Source organism: Chiloscyllium punctatum, chromosome 34 (assembly GCF_047496795.1).
Source record: "Chiloscyllium punctatum isolate Juve2018m chromosome 34, sChiPun1.3, whole genome shotgun sequence".
NCBI classification, from domain to species: Eukaryota; Metazoa; Chordata; class Chondrichthyes; order Orectolobiformes; family Hemiscylliidae; genus Chiloscyllium; species Chiloscyllium punctatum.
In genome coordinates, this window is record NC_092772.1 from 60594189 (window position 1) to 60612102 (window position 17914).

A 17914-nucleotide genomic window follows, 5' to 3' on the forward strand; every position below is an offset into this window, starting at 1 on the left:
ATGGAATGCATTGCCAGCTGTGGTGGTGGAAGCAGAGTCATTGGGGACATTTAAGCGACTGCTGGACATCCACATGGAGAGCAGTGAGTTGAGGGGTGTGTAGGTCAAGTTGCTATGTTTTGCATTAGGATTAAATCTCGGCACAACGTCATGGGCCTAAGGGCCTTTACTGCGCTGTACTTTTCTATGTTCTATCAGATTATATCAGAGCCACTTATTCCAAACGTAGCCTCAACACTGTCTTACGCAGGTGCAACATGACGTTCCAACTCCTGTACTCAGTGCTCTGACTGATGAAGGCAAGTGTGCCGAAAGCCTTCTTCACCAGCCTGTCTACCTGCGACTCCACTAAGTGCCTCCCCTCGGTTCGACAAAACCCCCTACAACGCAGGCAAATGGGACTAGTTCAGTTCAGGAACACTGGTCTGCACGGGCGAGTTGGGCAGAAGGGCCTGCTTTACGCAGTATCACTCTATGACTTGGCACCTGGGTTAGGCCAGACTTGGAGTACTGCACCTAGGTCTGCCCTCCACTTTGCAAATCAAATATTGGCCCCTGGAAAAGCTGCAAAAAATGAGAAGATAATGAGGCTGCCAGAACTGGGAACTGACATCTGAAATGAAAGATGAAGCTGCCTGGGTTAATATGCTTTCCTGCAGTGGTGGCTCATCTAAATCTTCAAATTATGAAGGGCATGGATAGGGTAGGTGTCGAGAAAGTGTTCTTGATGCTGGGAAAGTGGAGAACGAGGGCCCAAGAAAGTAAGGTGGTCTGTAACAGATCAAGTCAGAATTTAGAGGAAATTGTTTTACATATGCTGATAAGAATATGGAAATCACTGAGACATGGAATGGTTAAAAGCTGACACAATTGCACCTTTTGTGCCTACAGGAAAGGGTGCCATGTTGGCTCCGTGGTTAGCACTGCTGCCTCACAGCACCAGGGACTCAGGTTTGTTTCCACCCTCAGGTGACTGTGTGTGGGGAGTTTGTACATTCTCCCTGTGTGTGTGTGGGTTTCCTCAGGATGCTCAAGTTTCCTCCCACAGTCCAAAGGTGTGCAGAGTGTTGGGTGGATGAGCCATGCTAAGTTGTCCCATATTGCCCAGGGATGTGCAGGTTAGGGTGGATTGACCATGCTAAATTGTCCCATCGTGCCTAGGGATGTGCAGGTTAGGATGGATTGGCCATGCTAAATTGTCCCATCGTGCCCAGGGATGTGCAGGTTAGGGTGGATTGGCCATGCTAAATTGTCCCATAGTGCCCAGGGATGTGCAGGTTAGGGTGAATTGGCCATGCTAAGTTGTCCCATAGTGCCCAGGGATGTGCAGGTTAGGGTGGATTGGCCATGCTAAGTTGTCCCATAGTGCCCAGGGATGTGCAGGTTAGGGTGGATTGGCCATGCTAAATTGTCCCATAGTGTCCAGGGATGTGCAGGTTAGGGTGGATTGGTCGTGCTAAATTGTCCCATAGTGCCCAGGGATGTGCAGGTTAGGGTGAATAGGCCATGCTAAATTGTCCCATAGTGCCCAGGGATGTGCAGGTTAGGGTGGATTGGCCATGCTAAATTGTCCCATAGTGCCCAGGGTGTGCAGGTTAGGGTGGATTGGCCATGCTAAATTGTCCCATAGTGCCCAGGGATGTGTAGGTTAGGGTGGATTGGCCATGCTAAATTGTCCCATAGTGCCCAGGGATGTGCAGGTTAGGGTGGATTGGCCATGCTAAGTTGTCCCATAGTGCCCAGGAATGTACAGGTTAGGGTGGATTGGCCGTGCTAAATTGTCCCATAGTGCCCAGGGATGTGCAGGTTAGGGTGGATTGGCCATGCTAAGTTGTCCCATAGTGTCCAGGGATGTGCAGGTTAGGGTGGGTTGGCCATGCTAAATTGTCCCATAGTGCCCAGGGATGTACAGGTTAGGGTGGGTTGGCCATGTTAAACTGTTCCATAGTGCACAGGGATGGGTTAACCCTGATTAGTACTGGGTTACAGAGATGGGGTGGTGAGTCTGGGCATGATGCTTTTCAGAAGGTGGTGCAAAATGAATGGGCTGAATGGCCTCTGTATGCGCTGTAGGGATTCTAAGATTTTAAAGAAACATAGGGGCAGGTCAGGTCGAAGTAATTGACATTAGGGAAGGTTTGTGAGGCACAGACCTTCAAAGACTTTCCAAATCAGCAGCCACTACCGTCTAGAAAGCTAAAGGCAGCAGATCCATTGGAACACCACCATCTGATCCCCTCCAAACCACCCACTAGCTGAATCAGGACGATATAGTTGTTCCTTCACTGGCTCTGGGTGTGAAAACTGGGACCCCAATCTGGTCCCTGCTTTGAACATCTATTAGATTGCACCAGAGCAAGACCATTTAGCACCGGGTCTTTCAAGGCAATTAGGAATGTGCAATAAAATCAGTCACAGCTAGCCTTCGAATGAATAAAAATGACATCAAATAAGAAAAAAAAAACTTTCTACCGTGAGGTGATAGCAAACGATTTAGTATTAAGTGTATTTTTGACAGTTCACACTGAATCAAATGACACATTTTTGTTAAAACTTACTCTGTTTTCGTTTCATCCTGGAATTCACTCTTCTCTCCTATCACACTGCTGCAGCAAGACAGGGAAAGGCCACTCAGGGTCCTGCGTGGGAATGGATGGTCAGTGCACAGTCCTTGTTCTCGACTTATACACGACTTGAAGGTTGATAAACTTACAGTGTTACAACATTCGCTCTGGCATGTGTTCAGCCAACTGATGGAAAGTGATGGACTTGGAAGGACACGGAGGTAGGGATGGGGAATGGGGCTGTCTGGGGTACCTCTCTCAGGAGCCGGTACAGACACGACCGGGCCATTTGGCCCCTTTCTGTGATTCGAGGGGAAGGAAATAAACATGTTCAGTATTTCAGACGAATGAAGCCCATTATCATGGCAGGGGCAGCCTGGAAATTGTAACCCGTCAGGGCTATTTGTATACAAACAGAAAATGGCAAATGCATTTGTCCAGGTCCAGCAACCCGACTGGGAACAGACGTGGGGATGACTGCTGATTATTCACTGGTACAGTGTCCTCAAAGCTTTTTACAAAATGAATGAAATGCTAGAATCCAAGTCCCCAGTATTAATTTCCAACTTGAAAACTGCCATCCCAATCAAGCTAAGCACTTAAGAAAGCCTGCAATGTTTGAACTTTGGACTTTATTTCTTTATTTTTCAACTTAAAACTAAGAAGGACTGTAATGTTAAACTTTTAACCTTGTTCCTGTTTCTTTCTACCTTGAGTTTTTGTACCGAGGTACTTGTACCGAATGTTATGAAGGCATGGGTGTACTGTACCTTTAAGAGAGTTAAACGCTCGCAAAAACTACCTGACAGCACCAAGTGTTCTGAAAAACAGAACATGGGCTCCAGCTACTGGGGTAGCTGGTTGCCTGGAAACGACAAAACAGATTCGAATTAGGCCAATCAGTTTAAATTATACCCTGAAAAATATCAAACTCCAATCCAGTTGGAATTTAGTATACTGACAATCTTAAAAGCCAATGACACAATCCGATGCTTTGGGAGTCTAAGTCTGAGGAACATTGAACAGTTGAGAGGAGAACTGCCAAGTCACCAGCATATAAAAAGACTGCCTGAAAAATAGCTCTCTTAAAAGGTACCTTTATTGATCAGTAACCTGTGAAACTGAATCCCCAAGAAGAAGAAATGAAGACAGGAATTCAGAGAAAACTGAAAGCTGCCTGATTTTGAGAAAAGAAGTTTTGTTTTGCAAAACTTAATTGGGGGTTTTATCACACTAGTATTGTCGAGGAGAAAGTAAAAGATAGGTTAGAGGAAGGAATTGTATATAGTCATTAGTTAATTACTCTCTGTTATACTTCAAGAAATAAAATTGTTAATTTTTACTTTAAATAGCTCTTGAACTCTCGAATTTTCACAGATTACTGCACGGGATAAATCTTTTCTGTGTTGCTGGTTACACTAAGCAGGAGAGATTCCCCTGTGTTGTAACACTAACATAGTGCTGTCTGTGGTGACACGGAAAACCTTTCACTGTACTTTTGTACTGGAGTATGCTTGACAAAAAAAAAAAAAATAATATATAAACACCCTTGGAAATGCATAGGCAAGTGTGGATTTGGCTCAACAGGAAAGAATGTCATCAAAAAAGGCTCCAATTAAGTTCGCCAAACTATAGTTTGATAAATCTCTCAAAATGATTGAAAGCTCCACTCAGTACAATGTGCAGTTCACAAATGGTGAGTGATGCAAAAGCATGGGAATTGTTGAAATGCTTTCTAAAGATGGAATCAATAGTAGAAGATACTCCAAACTCAACACAGCAACCGTGGAAACTAAAACAATGTTTCACGCTTCAGTTGATGACTGTGCAGTAGCACTCAGATTTGTCAATTACTTTAACAAGGAGCTGCACGAGCTGCTGAATGCTTTACACTTTACTTTGAGACTCCCATTTAGCTTGTATTCTCCAAATGCATTTATGTGAATGGGTGAAAACATTGCAGATCTTCCAAATGGAATGGCGGGCTGCAACATTCGGAATTCTGAATATGTCATTTCGTAATCTCTGCATACACACCGACAGGTTCAATGTTTATTGCTGTTTAAGTAGGTTTTACCTAGGTTCCTCAATGCAAGGTGAGTCACACTCCTTTTTCCGTCTCGCGGAACAGCATGCCATCCAAGTGCCTGCAAGATTGCTGTTAAATAGAGGAACATACATCTTGTTATTCCTCGTCTTTGACAGACTGAGCACAAAAGGTCTTCATTCGTACCTTAAAATGCTCTGTGCTTCTGCAAATAATTTCTTTCAAGTCGCATTCCCAAAACCTATTGGGCTATAACCTGGCGTTGTGTGATCTTTAACTTGGTCCACCTCAGTCCAACATCGGCACCTCCACATCTGCTTATAATCACATCTGAGTATTGTGGAATGTGACAATCATTCATTGCATGCTAACTGATACAGCCACTTTTGTCCCAGACAATTTCTTACTTTATGCAGACACAAGATAAACAAGGAAACATGATGCATAAAACATAGGAACGGAATGAGGCCATTCAGCCCATTGTGTCTGCTCTGCCATTCAATGACATCACGATCGATCTGATAACCCTCAACTCCACTTTCATGCAATTTCCCCATAACCCTTGATTCCACTTACTGATTAATAATCTGTCTATTTCAGCCTTGAATATACTTAATGACTCAGCCTGGTCAGCCCTACATGGTAAAGAATTGCACTTCCTTCTGAGAGGAGAAACACCACTGTAACGCCAGATGTCAGACAATGAGGAGCCAGAGTACAAGAAAGAGATGGAGGCTTAACAGCATGGTGTCAAGTCAACAATCCCTCCATCAATGTCAGCAAAACGAAGGGGCTGGTCATTGACTTCAGGAACCAGAGTAGAAAGCGCACCCTTTCTGTATCAATGGTGCCAAGGTGGAGATGGTTGAGAGTGCCAGGGTCCTGAGAGTGATGATCACCAACGATTGTCCCGGTCCACCCATACTGACACGATGGTCAAGGAAGCACATTAACGCCTCTTCTTCCTTAGGAAGCTAAAGAAATTCAACAGGTCCATAAAGATTCTGGACAAATTTTTATGGATGCACCACAGAAAGCATCAATGGTGTGGTGTGGCATCCATTCTTCCCAATACTGCAAGAAACTACAGAGAGTTTGTGATCATGCAAACCAGCCTCCTATCCACTGACTCCATCTATACATCCTGCTGTCTCAGGAAGCAACCAACACAATCAAAGACCCCTCCCCCAGGTTATACTCTCTGCCATCCTCTTCTGTAGGGCAGAAGATATAAAAGCTTGTGTACGTGCACAAACAGATTCAAGAACAGCTTGATCCCCATTGTAATCAAACGTTTGAACATCTCAAATTTTCTTCTGACCTTTCTCTCTCTCTCTCTCTGCACCTTCTCTGTAGCTATAACACTGTATTCTGCACTCTGTTCTGTTACCCTGATGCGCTTTGTGTGGTACAACCTGCCTGGACAGCATGCAAAACAACACTTTTCACTGCACACGTGACAATAATAAATCAAATCAACTCAACTCATCTGAAATGTGCGACCCCTTCTTCAGAGACTGGTCCTAGATTCTCCCACAATTAATTAATTGAAATGTTGAGGTGCAGGTAAACATATTCTATACAGCAGTCACGTAATTTGTATAAAGGAAGCCAGATAAGGATTAGAAGACAAATTTCAAACTGAGCAACTGGGATGGATAGTGACAGAGGCAGAAGATTGCGTCTGAAAACAAACTACAATTAGAGAAATCGTGAGAAAAGTGACATGACAGTGGGAACAAGTTGGCAGGAAGTAAGAGTATAAAGGAAATGTGGTTTTGTAGAGGTAGAGGTAGAGGGAGGGTTGAAATAGACGTATTGAAACAAAAAGACTTGGAGCGTTTGAGCAGCACAGTAATGACTTCAACAATCAAAAATTAGATAAACATTTGCAATTTCTCCCCAAATGAAACTTTGACCTCTTATTGAGTACTCTTATTGAGGTGTTCCAAATTATGAAAAATTTCAACAGGGTAAAGTAGACTATTCTGTTCCCACTAGTCGGTATGTAGGGGTTACAGTTTCAAGATTGTCAGCGAGAGAGCTCGGAGTGAGGTGAGGAGAAACGCAGAGTGATAGAGTCATACAGCACAGAAACAGACCCTTCGGTCCAACTCACCCGAGCAGCAATCCCAAACTGAACTGGTCCCATTTGCTTGCAGTTGGCCCATATCCCTCTAAACCTTTCCTATCCATCTACCTGTCTAAATGTTTTTGCTCAGAGAGTTGTTAGGATTTGGAATGCGCTGTCTGGGAGAGTGGCAAAGGTGGATTCCATAGGAAGAGAGTGGGCGCATGTTTGACAGTGGTGAATTTAGAGGGCTATGGAGAATGGCACTCATTAGGTAGCTCTTTCCAGAGCTGGAACAGACACAATCGGCTGAACGGCCTCCTTCTGAACTACCAAAATCTACAATTGGAATGATCAGGCTCTGATCAAACAAAGACCCACATGTTTTATGCCCAAACTAAATTTGCAGTGATCGGACACCATTGCAACTTACAGCTGAAACAACAGAATAAAATTTAAATTGCCTCTTTAATGGTATCAGAACAGAGAGAGAGAGAGAGAGACAGCCACTGCCTATAGTGGGACAAGTGTCTACAATGTTTTCATCCCCTCAGAGCCCCATGCAGTAAAACATTTGCCCAGCAGAAAATCTCACTGGGTCCACTCTGGGCTTCAGATGGCTTGTCAGTATCATGGTGACCTGGGAGGGGAGTAAGTTTTCGCGTCTAGATATTCGGCTCATCCTGCGAACTAATTCTAATTTCACAAGTAGAATAGCCTTCTCCCAAAGAGAAAGGACCTCTTACCTGCTTTCCCCACTGTTAGTGATGTTGTCCGAAGCTTTTCGGTTACAGCACGACACCCAAAAATAGAATAAATACCTACTGGAGAAAGAAAATGCATCTTTTGCAGCATTTATTGTCTGATAATACATGTTGTTCACATGAAAGGCAATTGTCCACAAATTTAATTTTATGACAGAGTGTAACAAAGGAACTATTGCTGACAGAATATTATCCATACTTACGTCTACTGTAGCTTCAAAGATTAAACAACTGAAGTAGACACAATTGATTACTCATTATTTAATGAATGCATGCATGTGTGTGTCTATGCATTCGCGTATGTGCGTGTGTGTGCGCGCCAGTTTGTGTCTGTGTGTGTGTGTGTTTTGTGCATGTGTGTGATTGTACACTTATGTGCATGTGTCTGCACGCATTTGTAGGTATCTGTATGTGTGTCTGTGTTTGCGAGCATTAGTATAGTGCGTATATGTGAGTGTGTGTGCCTATTTGTGTGCTAGTGTAAATGTCTGTGTTTGTGTGCATCAGTGTGAGTATGTCAGTGTGGGTTTGTGGGTCTGTGTGTGCGCGAATGGTTGTGTGTATGTCAGTGTGAATTTGTGGATCTGTGTGTGTATGTGTGCGTGCGCACACATGACTGTGTGTGTGTCAGTGTGAGTTTGTATGTGTGTGCATGGCTGTGCGTTTGTCGGTATGAGCATGGATGGCAATGAGAATGTGTGTGAGTGCCCGTGTGAGTAGGTGTGTGAGTGTTTGCATGTGTTAGCGTGTGTGTGAATGCGCAAGCATGAGTGTGTGTATATGAGAGTGTGCTTGCGTGTGTGTGTGTGCAAGAGTGGAGGTGTCAATGCATTTGTGTGTTGACAGTGTGTGTTTGTCTGTGTGGCAATGAGTATGTGAGGGAGAGAGTGGTGCTCTGTGTGTGTGTATGTGAGAACGAGAGAGAGGCTCCGTGTGTGCATATGTGTGTGCGCATGTATGTGTGTCTGTGTCTGTGTGTGAATGTGCAAGTGTGAGAATGTGTGTGTGTGTGTGTTCGTGTGAGTGTGAACGTGAGCTTGTGGAGCAATCGGCAGATGGATGTAAAGGAAAGAGTTGTTGCCTTTGGTTGGAAGCTGCTGGTATCTGTGTTACATTCTGAGCAGCACCTTCCCCTGAAATTAGTTCTGGAACAACCAGAAAACCACTAACTTAATTTAAAATTGATTCATATATTCACTGTATTATTAAAATGCTCAGTGTCAACAATTTATAGTTGATAGTTAAAACTAACTACTCTCTAATTACATATTGCATAGAACTAACTGCATACGAAATTGCCTGGGGCCCTGTTTATGATGCACAGGTGAGGGCGGCACGGTGGCACAGTGGTTAGCACTGCTGCCTCACAGCGCCAGAGACCTGGGTTCAATTCCCGCCTCAGGCGACTGACTGTGTGGAGTTTGCACGTTCTCCCCGTGTCTGCGTGGGTTTGCTCCGGGTGCTCCGGTTTCCTCCCACAGTCCAAAGATGTGCAGGTCAGGTGAATTGGCCATGCTAAATTGCCCGTAGTGTTAGGTAAAGGGGTAAATGTAGGGGAATGGGTGGGTTGCGCTTCGGCGGGTCAGTGTGGACTTGTTGGGCCGAAGGGCCTGTTTCCATACTGTAAGTAATCTAATCTACCAAGCCTATAGCATCAAACTGCATCATCATTATTTTCCATTACAGTCCTCATCATGTACTTATGTAAACTCGCCTTAAATGCATCCATTTGTATCCTAATCATCCTAATTACTCTTCATTGGTACTATGTTCCTTGTTACACCACTCTCCCGACAGACATTTCTCTTGAATTCTCTACTGAATTAATTCTTGGTTAATTTATACTCTCTAGTGTTAGACTCAAATTTTCTAATCATTTCCAAGAGTTCTTTAAGAAGGCGTTTCTCTTTGCTGAGGTAAAAGCCTGAAATGCTTAATTCTCCCCAGTGACTATTGCCCCTAGTTCTCGCATGATTCTTGCGAATTTATTTCACACTTTTTAAAAATAGAATCTCGACAGGGTGGAAACAGGCCGTTCGGCCCAATGGGTCCACAGTGACCCTTCAAACAACATCCCACCCAGATCCATCCCCAGCTCTGGAACCTTGCATTTCCCATGCACATTTCACACAGCCCTGAACACAATGGGTAACTTGGCATGGCAAATCCACTTAATGTGCACATGTTTGGATTGTGGGAAGAAACCACAGCACCTGACAGAAACACACACACACACACGCACATTAGAGGCAGAACATGCAATCTTCACACAGATTGTCACCCAAGGGTGGAGGGGAACAGGGTCCCTGCTGCTGTGAGGCAGCAACGCTAACCACTGAGTTACTATGCCACCCGCTTGCACTGCTGTCTCAATATCCTTGCTTGCATTAAGAAAGCAAGTGGACCCTAAATACGGAAGCAATAATATCGACGTTTCGGGCAAAAGCCCTTCATCAGGAACAAAGGCAGAGAGCCTGAAGGTGGAGAGATAAGCTAGAGGAGGGTGGGGGTGGGGAGAAAGTAGCATAGAGTACAATGGGTGAGTGGGGGTGGGGATGGAGGTGATAGGTCAGGGAGGAGAGGGTGGAGGAAGGTAGTAAAGAGTACAATGGGTGAGTGGAGGAGGGGATGGAGGTGATAGGTCGGGGGAGAACGAAGGAAGGTAGTAAAGAGTACAATGGGTGGATGGGGATGGGGATGGAGGAGGTAGGTCAGGGGGAGGGTGGAGGAAGGTAGTAAAGAGTACAATGGGTGGATGGGGATGGGGATGGAGGTGATAGGTCAGGGGGAGGGTGGAGGAAGGTAGTAAAGAGTACAATGGGTGGATGGGGATGGGGATGGAGGAGGTAGGTCAGGGGGAGGGTGGAGGAAGGTAGTAAAGAGTACAATGGGTGGATGGGGATGGGGATGGAGGTGATAGGTCAGGGGGAGGGTGGAGGAAGGTAGTAAAGAGTACAACGGGTGAGTGGGGAGTGGATGGAGGAGGTAGGTCAGGGGGAGGGTGGAGGAAGGTAGTAAAGAGTACAATGGGTGAGTGGGGAGGGGATGGAGGAGGTAGGTCAGGGAGGAGAGGGTGGAGGAAGGTAGTAAAGAGTACAATGGGTGGATGGGGATGGGGATGGAGGTGATAGATCAGGGGGAGGGTGGAGGAAGGTAGTAAAGAGTACAATGGGTGAGTGGGGGAGGGGATGGAGGTGATAGGTCAGGGGGAGGGTGGAGGAAGGTAGTAAAGAGTACAATGGGTGGATGGGGATGGGGATGGAGGAGGTAGGTCAGGGGGAGGGTGGAGGAAGGTAGTAAAGAGTACAATGGGTGAGTGGGGGTGGGGATGGAGGTGATAGGTCAGGGAGGAGGGTGGTGCAGATAGGTGGAAAGGAAGGGAGGCAGGTAGGACAGGTCATGGGGACAGTGCTGAGCTGGAAGTTTCCACCTCAACCCAGTTCCAAACTTCCAGCTCAGCACTCTCCCCATGACTTGTCCTATCTGCCTATCTCCCTTTCCACCTATCCACTCCACCCTCTCCTCCCTGACCTATCACCTTCATCCCCTCCCCCACTCACCTATTGTACTCTATGCTACTTTCTCCCCACCCCCGCCCTCCTCTCATTTATCTCTCCACCCTTCAGGCACTCTGCCTTTATTCCTGATGAAGGGCTTTTGCCCGAAAAGTCGATTTTACTGCTCCTCGGATGCTGCCTGAACTGCTGTGCTCTTCCAGCACCACGAATCCAGAATCTGGTTTCCAGCATCTGCAGTCATTGTTTTTACCTAATAAAGATTTATTTATGCTGACATTTCAGATGAGATTTGGTGGAATGGGGGTTGGAAAGTACAGTTTGTGAAATGCTTACTTAAATATTTACTTTCACAACAATTCCATGATCGAAACCAGTGGCAGAACAGAGAGGTTGGGGGCGAGAATAGCACTGATTTAGAGTCATAGAGTCATAGAGATATACAGCCCAGAACAGACCCTTTGGTCCAACACGTCTATGCCAACCAGATATCTTAAATTAATCTAGTCCCATTTGCTAGCGCTCGTCCCTCTCAACCCTTCCTATTCATATACCCACCAGAGGCCTTTTAAATGTTGTAATTGTATCAGCCTCCAGATGTGTTGAAGAGATTTTAGCTCAATATATGAGATGGTGCAGAGATATGAATGTTAGCATGACCCAGTCAGATTGAATAGACGGGTTTCTCTGCAAATTACTCTTTCCAATATCGTTGCATTGACATAATATTTGGTAAAACACTCATAGAAACGTAGAAAAGAGGAGCAGGAATAGGGCATTCAGCCTTTTGAGCCATTCGTTAAGATCATTGCTAATCATCCAACTCCAAGGTCTGCTCCCACTTTCTCCCTATACCCTTTGATCCACTTAACCTCTTATATCCTACTCCTCCTTAAAATTGTGTAATAGTTGGCTGCTTTCTGTGATAGAGAATTCCACAGGCTCACCACTCTCTGGGTAAAGAGATTTCTCCGAAATGATTTACCCCGTGTTATGGGACAGCAGACCTCTGGTTCTGAACTCCCCTGTCACTGAGAACATCCTTCCTTTCTAGTCTTAGAGCCATAGAGATGGACAGCACGAAAACAGACCCTTCAGCCCAACCCGTCCATGCCGGCCAGATCTCCCAACCTAACCTAGTCCCATTTGCCAGCACTTGGCCCATATCCTTCCAAACCCTTCCTATCCATCCAGATGCCTTTCAAATGCTGTAATTGTACCAGCCTCCACCACTTCCTCTGGCAGCTCATTCCATACATGTACCATGCTCTGAGTGAAAAAGTTGGCCCTTAGGTCCCTTTTAAATCTTTCCCCTCTCACCCTCAACCTATGCCCTCTCGTTCTGGACTCCCCCACCCCAGGGAAAATACCTTGTCTATTTATCCTATCCATGCCCCTCATGATTTTGTAAACCTCTATAAGGTCACCCCTCAGCCTCCGACGCTCCGGGGGAGAGCAGCCCAGTCTATTCAGCCTTTCCCTGTCGCTCAAACCCTCCGACCCTGGCAAATCCGTGTAAGTATTTTCTGAACCCTTTCAAGTTTCACAATATCTGGTCTTGTTACAATTGTATTTGTTTATATCTCCTTCCTCATTCTTCTGAACTCCAGCGGTGAAATTCCTAACCAATTCAACCTCTCCTCAAACATCAGTCCTGCCATCCCAAGAATTAGCCTGTTATTACTTTGCTGCACTCTCTCTCGCTCCAGCAAGAACAGTCTTCCTCAGATAAACAAAACAAAACTGCACAGAGTATTCCAGCTGTGATCTCACAAAGGCGCTGTACAATAGCAGCAAGGCCTTTGCAAGGATGCCTATCTTGAAGAAGCTATGCTCTACTCTCTGCAAGGAGTGAGTCTCTCTCTTACTGCAACCCCCAAGTTATCTCCTCTGCCCTACAGCTCTTCAACCATGTCCTGAAACAGACTCACCTCATTACCCCTACCCCCCCCCCCCACCTTACCCCAGTTCCAACCTGCCAAGTGGTTAGCACTGCTGCCTCACAGCGCCAGAGACCCGGGTTCAATTTCCGCCTCAGGTGACTGACTGTGTGGAGTTTGCACGTTCTCCCTGTGTCTGCGTGGGTTTCCTCCGGGTGCTCCGGTTTCCTCCCACAGTCCAAAGGTGTGCAGGTCAGGTGGATTGGCCATGCTAAATTGCCCGTAGTGTTAGGTAAGGGATAAATGTAGGGGTATGGGTGGGTTGTGCTTCGGCGGGTCGGTGTGGACTTGTTGGGCCGAAGGGCCTGTTTCCACACTGTAATGTAATCTAATCTAGTCTAACTCAGCACCATCCTCATGACCTGTCCTACCTGCCAATCTTCCTTCCCAACTATCTGCTCCACCCTCCTCTCCAACCTAGCACCTTCACCCCCACCTCCATCCACCCATTGTACTCTTGTCTACCTTCTCCCAGCCCCACCCCACCCCCCTCCCATTTATCTCTCCACCCCTGGAGGCTCCCTGCCTCATTCCTGATGAAGGGCTTTTGCCCGAAAGGTTGATTTTCCTGCTCCTCGGATGCTGTCTGACCTGCTGCGCTTTCCCAGCACCAGTCTAATCCAGATCCATGCTCCAGCACTCCAGTCCTCTCGTTATGAAGGCCATCACACCATTTGCCTTGCTCGTTACCTGCTGGAGCTGCAATGCCGACTCTCAGCGGCTGGTATACAAGGACACCCAGGTCTTATTGCACATTCTCGCTTTTTTGAAATTTCGGCGTGTTTCTCTAACGTGCTGCCTGCCCACTCTGATTGAACTCAAGGGGTGAAATTCTACAGCAAGCTTCTGAAGAAACGTGACTCTCACCTGCTGAGGAAGGAGCAGGAGCATTGCTGGTCACAACAGCTTATTCTGTTCCTGGTGAAGACCACACAGCATCTGCAACGATCAGAACGACGCAGCTTAATTACCTTCCCCACGTTCAAACGTTTCAACATAATTACGAGTGAGCTTTTTGTGTTGACTTCAAAGTGCTGCTTTGAGTAGGCAGCACCATTAAGTTTTACTGTGAAGATTGAATCCAGCTGGAGTTACTTACATTATTAGACATGGCGCGAGTATCACCAAAAGCCATCCTGAGTATCCTTTGCTATCCTTTGAACTGGTCTGATCTGCAAAAGAAGTTCATTGCGTTACAGATCAAGGTGACACCATTTAGGTGAATGAGGTGGTGCTGCAGTAGTGGGTTAATAATTGGGTGCTACGGTGGCTCAGCGGTTAGCGCTGCTGCCTCACAGCGCCAGGGACCCGAGTTCAATTCCCACTTTGGGCAACCGTCTGTGGGGAGTTTGCACATTCTCCCCATGTCTGGGTGCTCTGGTATCCTCCCACGATCCAAAGATGTGCTGGTTAGGTGAATTGGCCGTGCTAAATTGCCCATAGGTGCATTAGCCACGGGTAAATGTCGGGGAATGGGGTCTTGGTGGGTTGCTCTTTGGAGGGTCGGTGTGGACTCGTTGGGCCAAAGGGCCTGGTTCCATACTGTAGGGATTCTAATCTAAACCTGAGCTCCAGTTTATTGTTCTGGGTTAGGGACAATTCTTTTCTGCCCTCGGTTCAAATCCCATAGTGGCAGATGAATCCGATTTTTTTTTTTAAATCTGGAATAAAAAGCTAGCAAATAGTCCTCTTGTGGTATCCCTACTCCGGACTGGGAGGGTTTAAGACCTACCTGCTCTAGAGGAGTGTAACAGCACCTCTGAACATGTCGATTAGAAAAGTAAGTTAAATAAAAAAAACGAGCATAGGGCCCTCCTGTGGTACAGTGGTAATAACCCTACCCCTGGTTTGGAGGCTGATGTTCAAGTTCCACCTGCTCCAGAACAGTGTGATAAAGTCTCTGATAAAGTTAATTAGTAAAATAGGTAAGTTAAAAACAAATTCAAAAGCTAAGATAGGGCCCTCTTGTGATGTCGTGGTCATATCTCTACCCTTGGATTGGGAGTTCTGGGTTCAAGACCCACGCACTCCAGAGGCGTGTAACAACAACTCAGAACGGGTTAATTTGAAAAATAGGTTATGTTTTTTCATAAAAAACTAAAAACTAGCCTAATGTCAACATGCAACTGTGGTTATAAAATAAATCCCAATCTAGCGATAGAGTCATTGAGCTGTGGCAGCACGGAAACAGGCCCTTTGGTCCAACTAGTCCATGCCAACCAGCTATCCCAACCTAATCGAGACCCTTTTGCCAGCACCTGGACCATATCCCTATAAACCCTCCTTATTCGCATACCCATCCAGATACCTCTTAAATGTTGCAATTGTACCAGCCTCCGCCACTTCCTCTGGCAGCTCATTCCATACACGCCCCACTCTGCGTGAAAAAGTTGCCCTGTAGGTCTCTCTTATATCTTTCCCCTCAACCTATACGCTCTAGTCCTGGACTCCCCCACCCCAGGGAAAATACTTTGTTTACCCTATCCATGCCCCTAATGTAAAACTCTATGAGGTCACCCCTCAGCCTTCAACACTCCAGGGAAAACAGCCCCAGCCTATTCAGCCTCTCCCTATAGCTCAAACCCTCCAACCCTGGTAACAACTTTGTAATCCTGTTCTGAACCATTCACTCCTTTTCTTTGAGGAAGAACATCTGCCTACGTGTGACTCCAGACCCATGGTAATGTGGTTGACAGTAACTGCCCGCTGGGCAATTAGGGATCGGTAATGTCAGCAACACCCACACCTCATGGGTGAGATAGAAAAACTCTTAGTGGACTCACAAGGGTATAATTGCAATACCACAAATGTGTTTAACCCTCTGGTAGAATGGTAAACATCTCAAATGCTTTTTCTCAGACTCAGAAGAATTCAATTCTCAATGTATCACATTTTTGTCTTCACCATCATAGAATCCCTACAGTGCGGGGGCAGGCCATTCGGCCCATTGAGTACATACGGACCCTCTGAAGTGCATCCCATCCACACTCACCCCCCCCCCAACCTATCCAATGCGTTTCCAATGGCTAACCTAACCCGGTAATCCTACGTTTCCAATGGCTAACCTATCCCAGTAACCCTGCCTTTCTAATGGCTAATCCACCTAGCCTGCACATCTCTGGATACTTTGCGGAATTTAGCATGGCCAATTTACCTAACCTGCACATGTTTAGACTGTGAGTGGAAACTGGAGCACCTAGAGGAAACCAACAGTGAGAATGTGCAAACTCCACACTGTTGCCCAAGGTAGGAATCGAACCTGGGTCCCTGGTGCCGAGAGGCAGCCGTGCTAACCACTGAGCCACCGTGCTTCCCCCAGCCTGCATGGCGACCTAGTCAAGTGGACAACATGCACTTTTTTGAGAAGGTATCTTGATTTCTTTTTTGGATCATCGATAATACGCTTCTCCCCGCCTCAGAATGTTATGGGCTCAAGCAACACTTCAGCCAATTGTTCACAAAATCCTGATTCTCAAATCCTCTTGCAGAAAAGGCTAACATTCCATTAGCCTTCCTATAGCTGGCTTAGCCTTCGGTGACTGAACAACAGGAACCCTCAGTCACTTTGCACATCTGCACTATCCACAATCTAAACGGACATGTCCACAAAGGAGGGAGGGAGTGCTGTACTGTCTGAAATGTGATCTTCCTGAAGCATTTGTGAATCTCAAGTCTTGTCTGTTGTCTCAGGTGGACACAAAAGAATCCACTCAAAGATGGGCAGGAAGATGGTTCAGAGCTAATTTAACTCCAATTTCCTCCAACTCTTGGCCATCAATTAACTTCCTTCTGAATCATAGCACCTAGAATTCCTACACAGCACGAAAAGACCACTCGGCCCATCGAGTCTGCACTGACACTTCAAAGGAAACCCCACCTTATCCCCACACGGATAACTCACCCAGCCTACACATCTCTGGACACAACAGGACAATTTCCGATGGCCAATCTACCTAACCTCCACATCTTTGGACTATGGAAGTAAACTGGAGCACCTGGAGGGAACCAACACAGACATAGGGAGAACTTCACACACAGTCACTCAAGGCTGGAACCAAACTCTGATCCCTGGTGCTGATGGGACAGTGCTAAACATTGAGCCACTGTGCCACCCAGCTGGTAAGGAGACGATATATTGGTTCCAACCCTAGATATTAACAGGATAGGACAGGGTAGACAAAGATAGACTATTTCCACTGGTTGGAGATTCTGGAACTTGGGACGCTGTCTGAAAATTAGGGCCAGAACATTCCGATGAGATGCTAGGAAGCACTTTGGCCCTTGTCCTGTTTCTTGGAATGTAGTTCATCTGTAAATTTATAGCTTCAAGGGGTCAGTCCTTTGAGTATAGGAGTTGGAGTGTCATGTTGAGGTTGTACAGGACATTGGTGAGGCCTCTTCTGGAGTACTGTGTCCCGTTCTGGTCGCCCAGTTATAGGAAGGATGTTATCAAGCCGGAGAGGGGTCAGAAGAGATTTCCCAGGATGTTGCCAGGTATGGAAGGTTTGAGTTATAAAGAAAGGCTGGATAGTCTTGGACTTTTTCACTAAAGGGGAGGAGGTTGAGAGGTGACCTGATAGAAGTTTATAAAATAATGAGAGGTATAGATAGAGTTAATGGTAATTGTCTTTTCCCCAGAATGGGGGATTTCAAGATTAGCGGACACATTTTAAGGTGAGAGGAGATTTACAAAAGACATGAGGGGTAAATGTTTAACACAGAGCCATCGTAAAATCCCAACAGTGTTGAGCAGGCCATTCAGCCCATAGAGTGCACATGGATCCTCTGAAGTTCATTCCACCATACCCCCTAAGCTATCTCTGTAACCCTGCGTTTCCAATGGCTAATCCACCTAGCCTTCACATCACTGGATACTTGCGCAATTTAGCATGGCCAATTCACCTAACCTGCACACCATTGGCCTGTGGGAGGAAACCAGACCAAACCCACGGGGAGAACATGCAAACAACAAACAGTTGCTGAAGGCAGGAATCGAACACGGGACCCTGGTGC

At 46.2% G+C, this 17914-nt stretch overlaps 1 protein-coding gene across 4 annotated transcripts in view; it reads right to left on the minus strand.

Moving 5' to 3' along the window:
• Window positions 1-17914, minus strand: part of LOC140458903 (uncharacterized) — a 53019-nt gene that overhangs the window by 27179 nt on the left and 7926 nt on the right. For 3 of the 4 annotated variants that reach the window (XM_072553653.1, XM_072553654.1, XM_072553651.1), the window contains exons 4-8: window positions 14001-14073; window positions 13769-13840; window positions 7429-7506; window positions 4642-4722; window positions 2559-2639 (exon numbers count right to left, since the gene is read on the minus strand). In XM_072553653.1, the coding sequence (XP_072409754.1) occupies window positions 2559-2639; window positions 4642-4722; window positions 7429-7506; window positions 13769-13840; window positions 14001-14073 (385 nt within the window). The remainder of the gene's footprint in view (window positions 1-2558; window positions 2640-4641; window positions 4723-7428; window positions 7507-13768; window positions 13841-14000; window positions 14074-17914) is intronic. The other variant, XM_072553652.1, reaches the window with a different exon arrangement.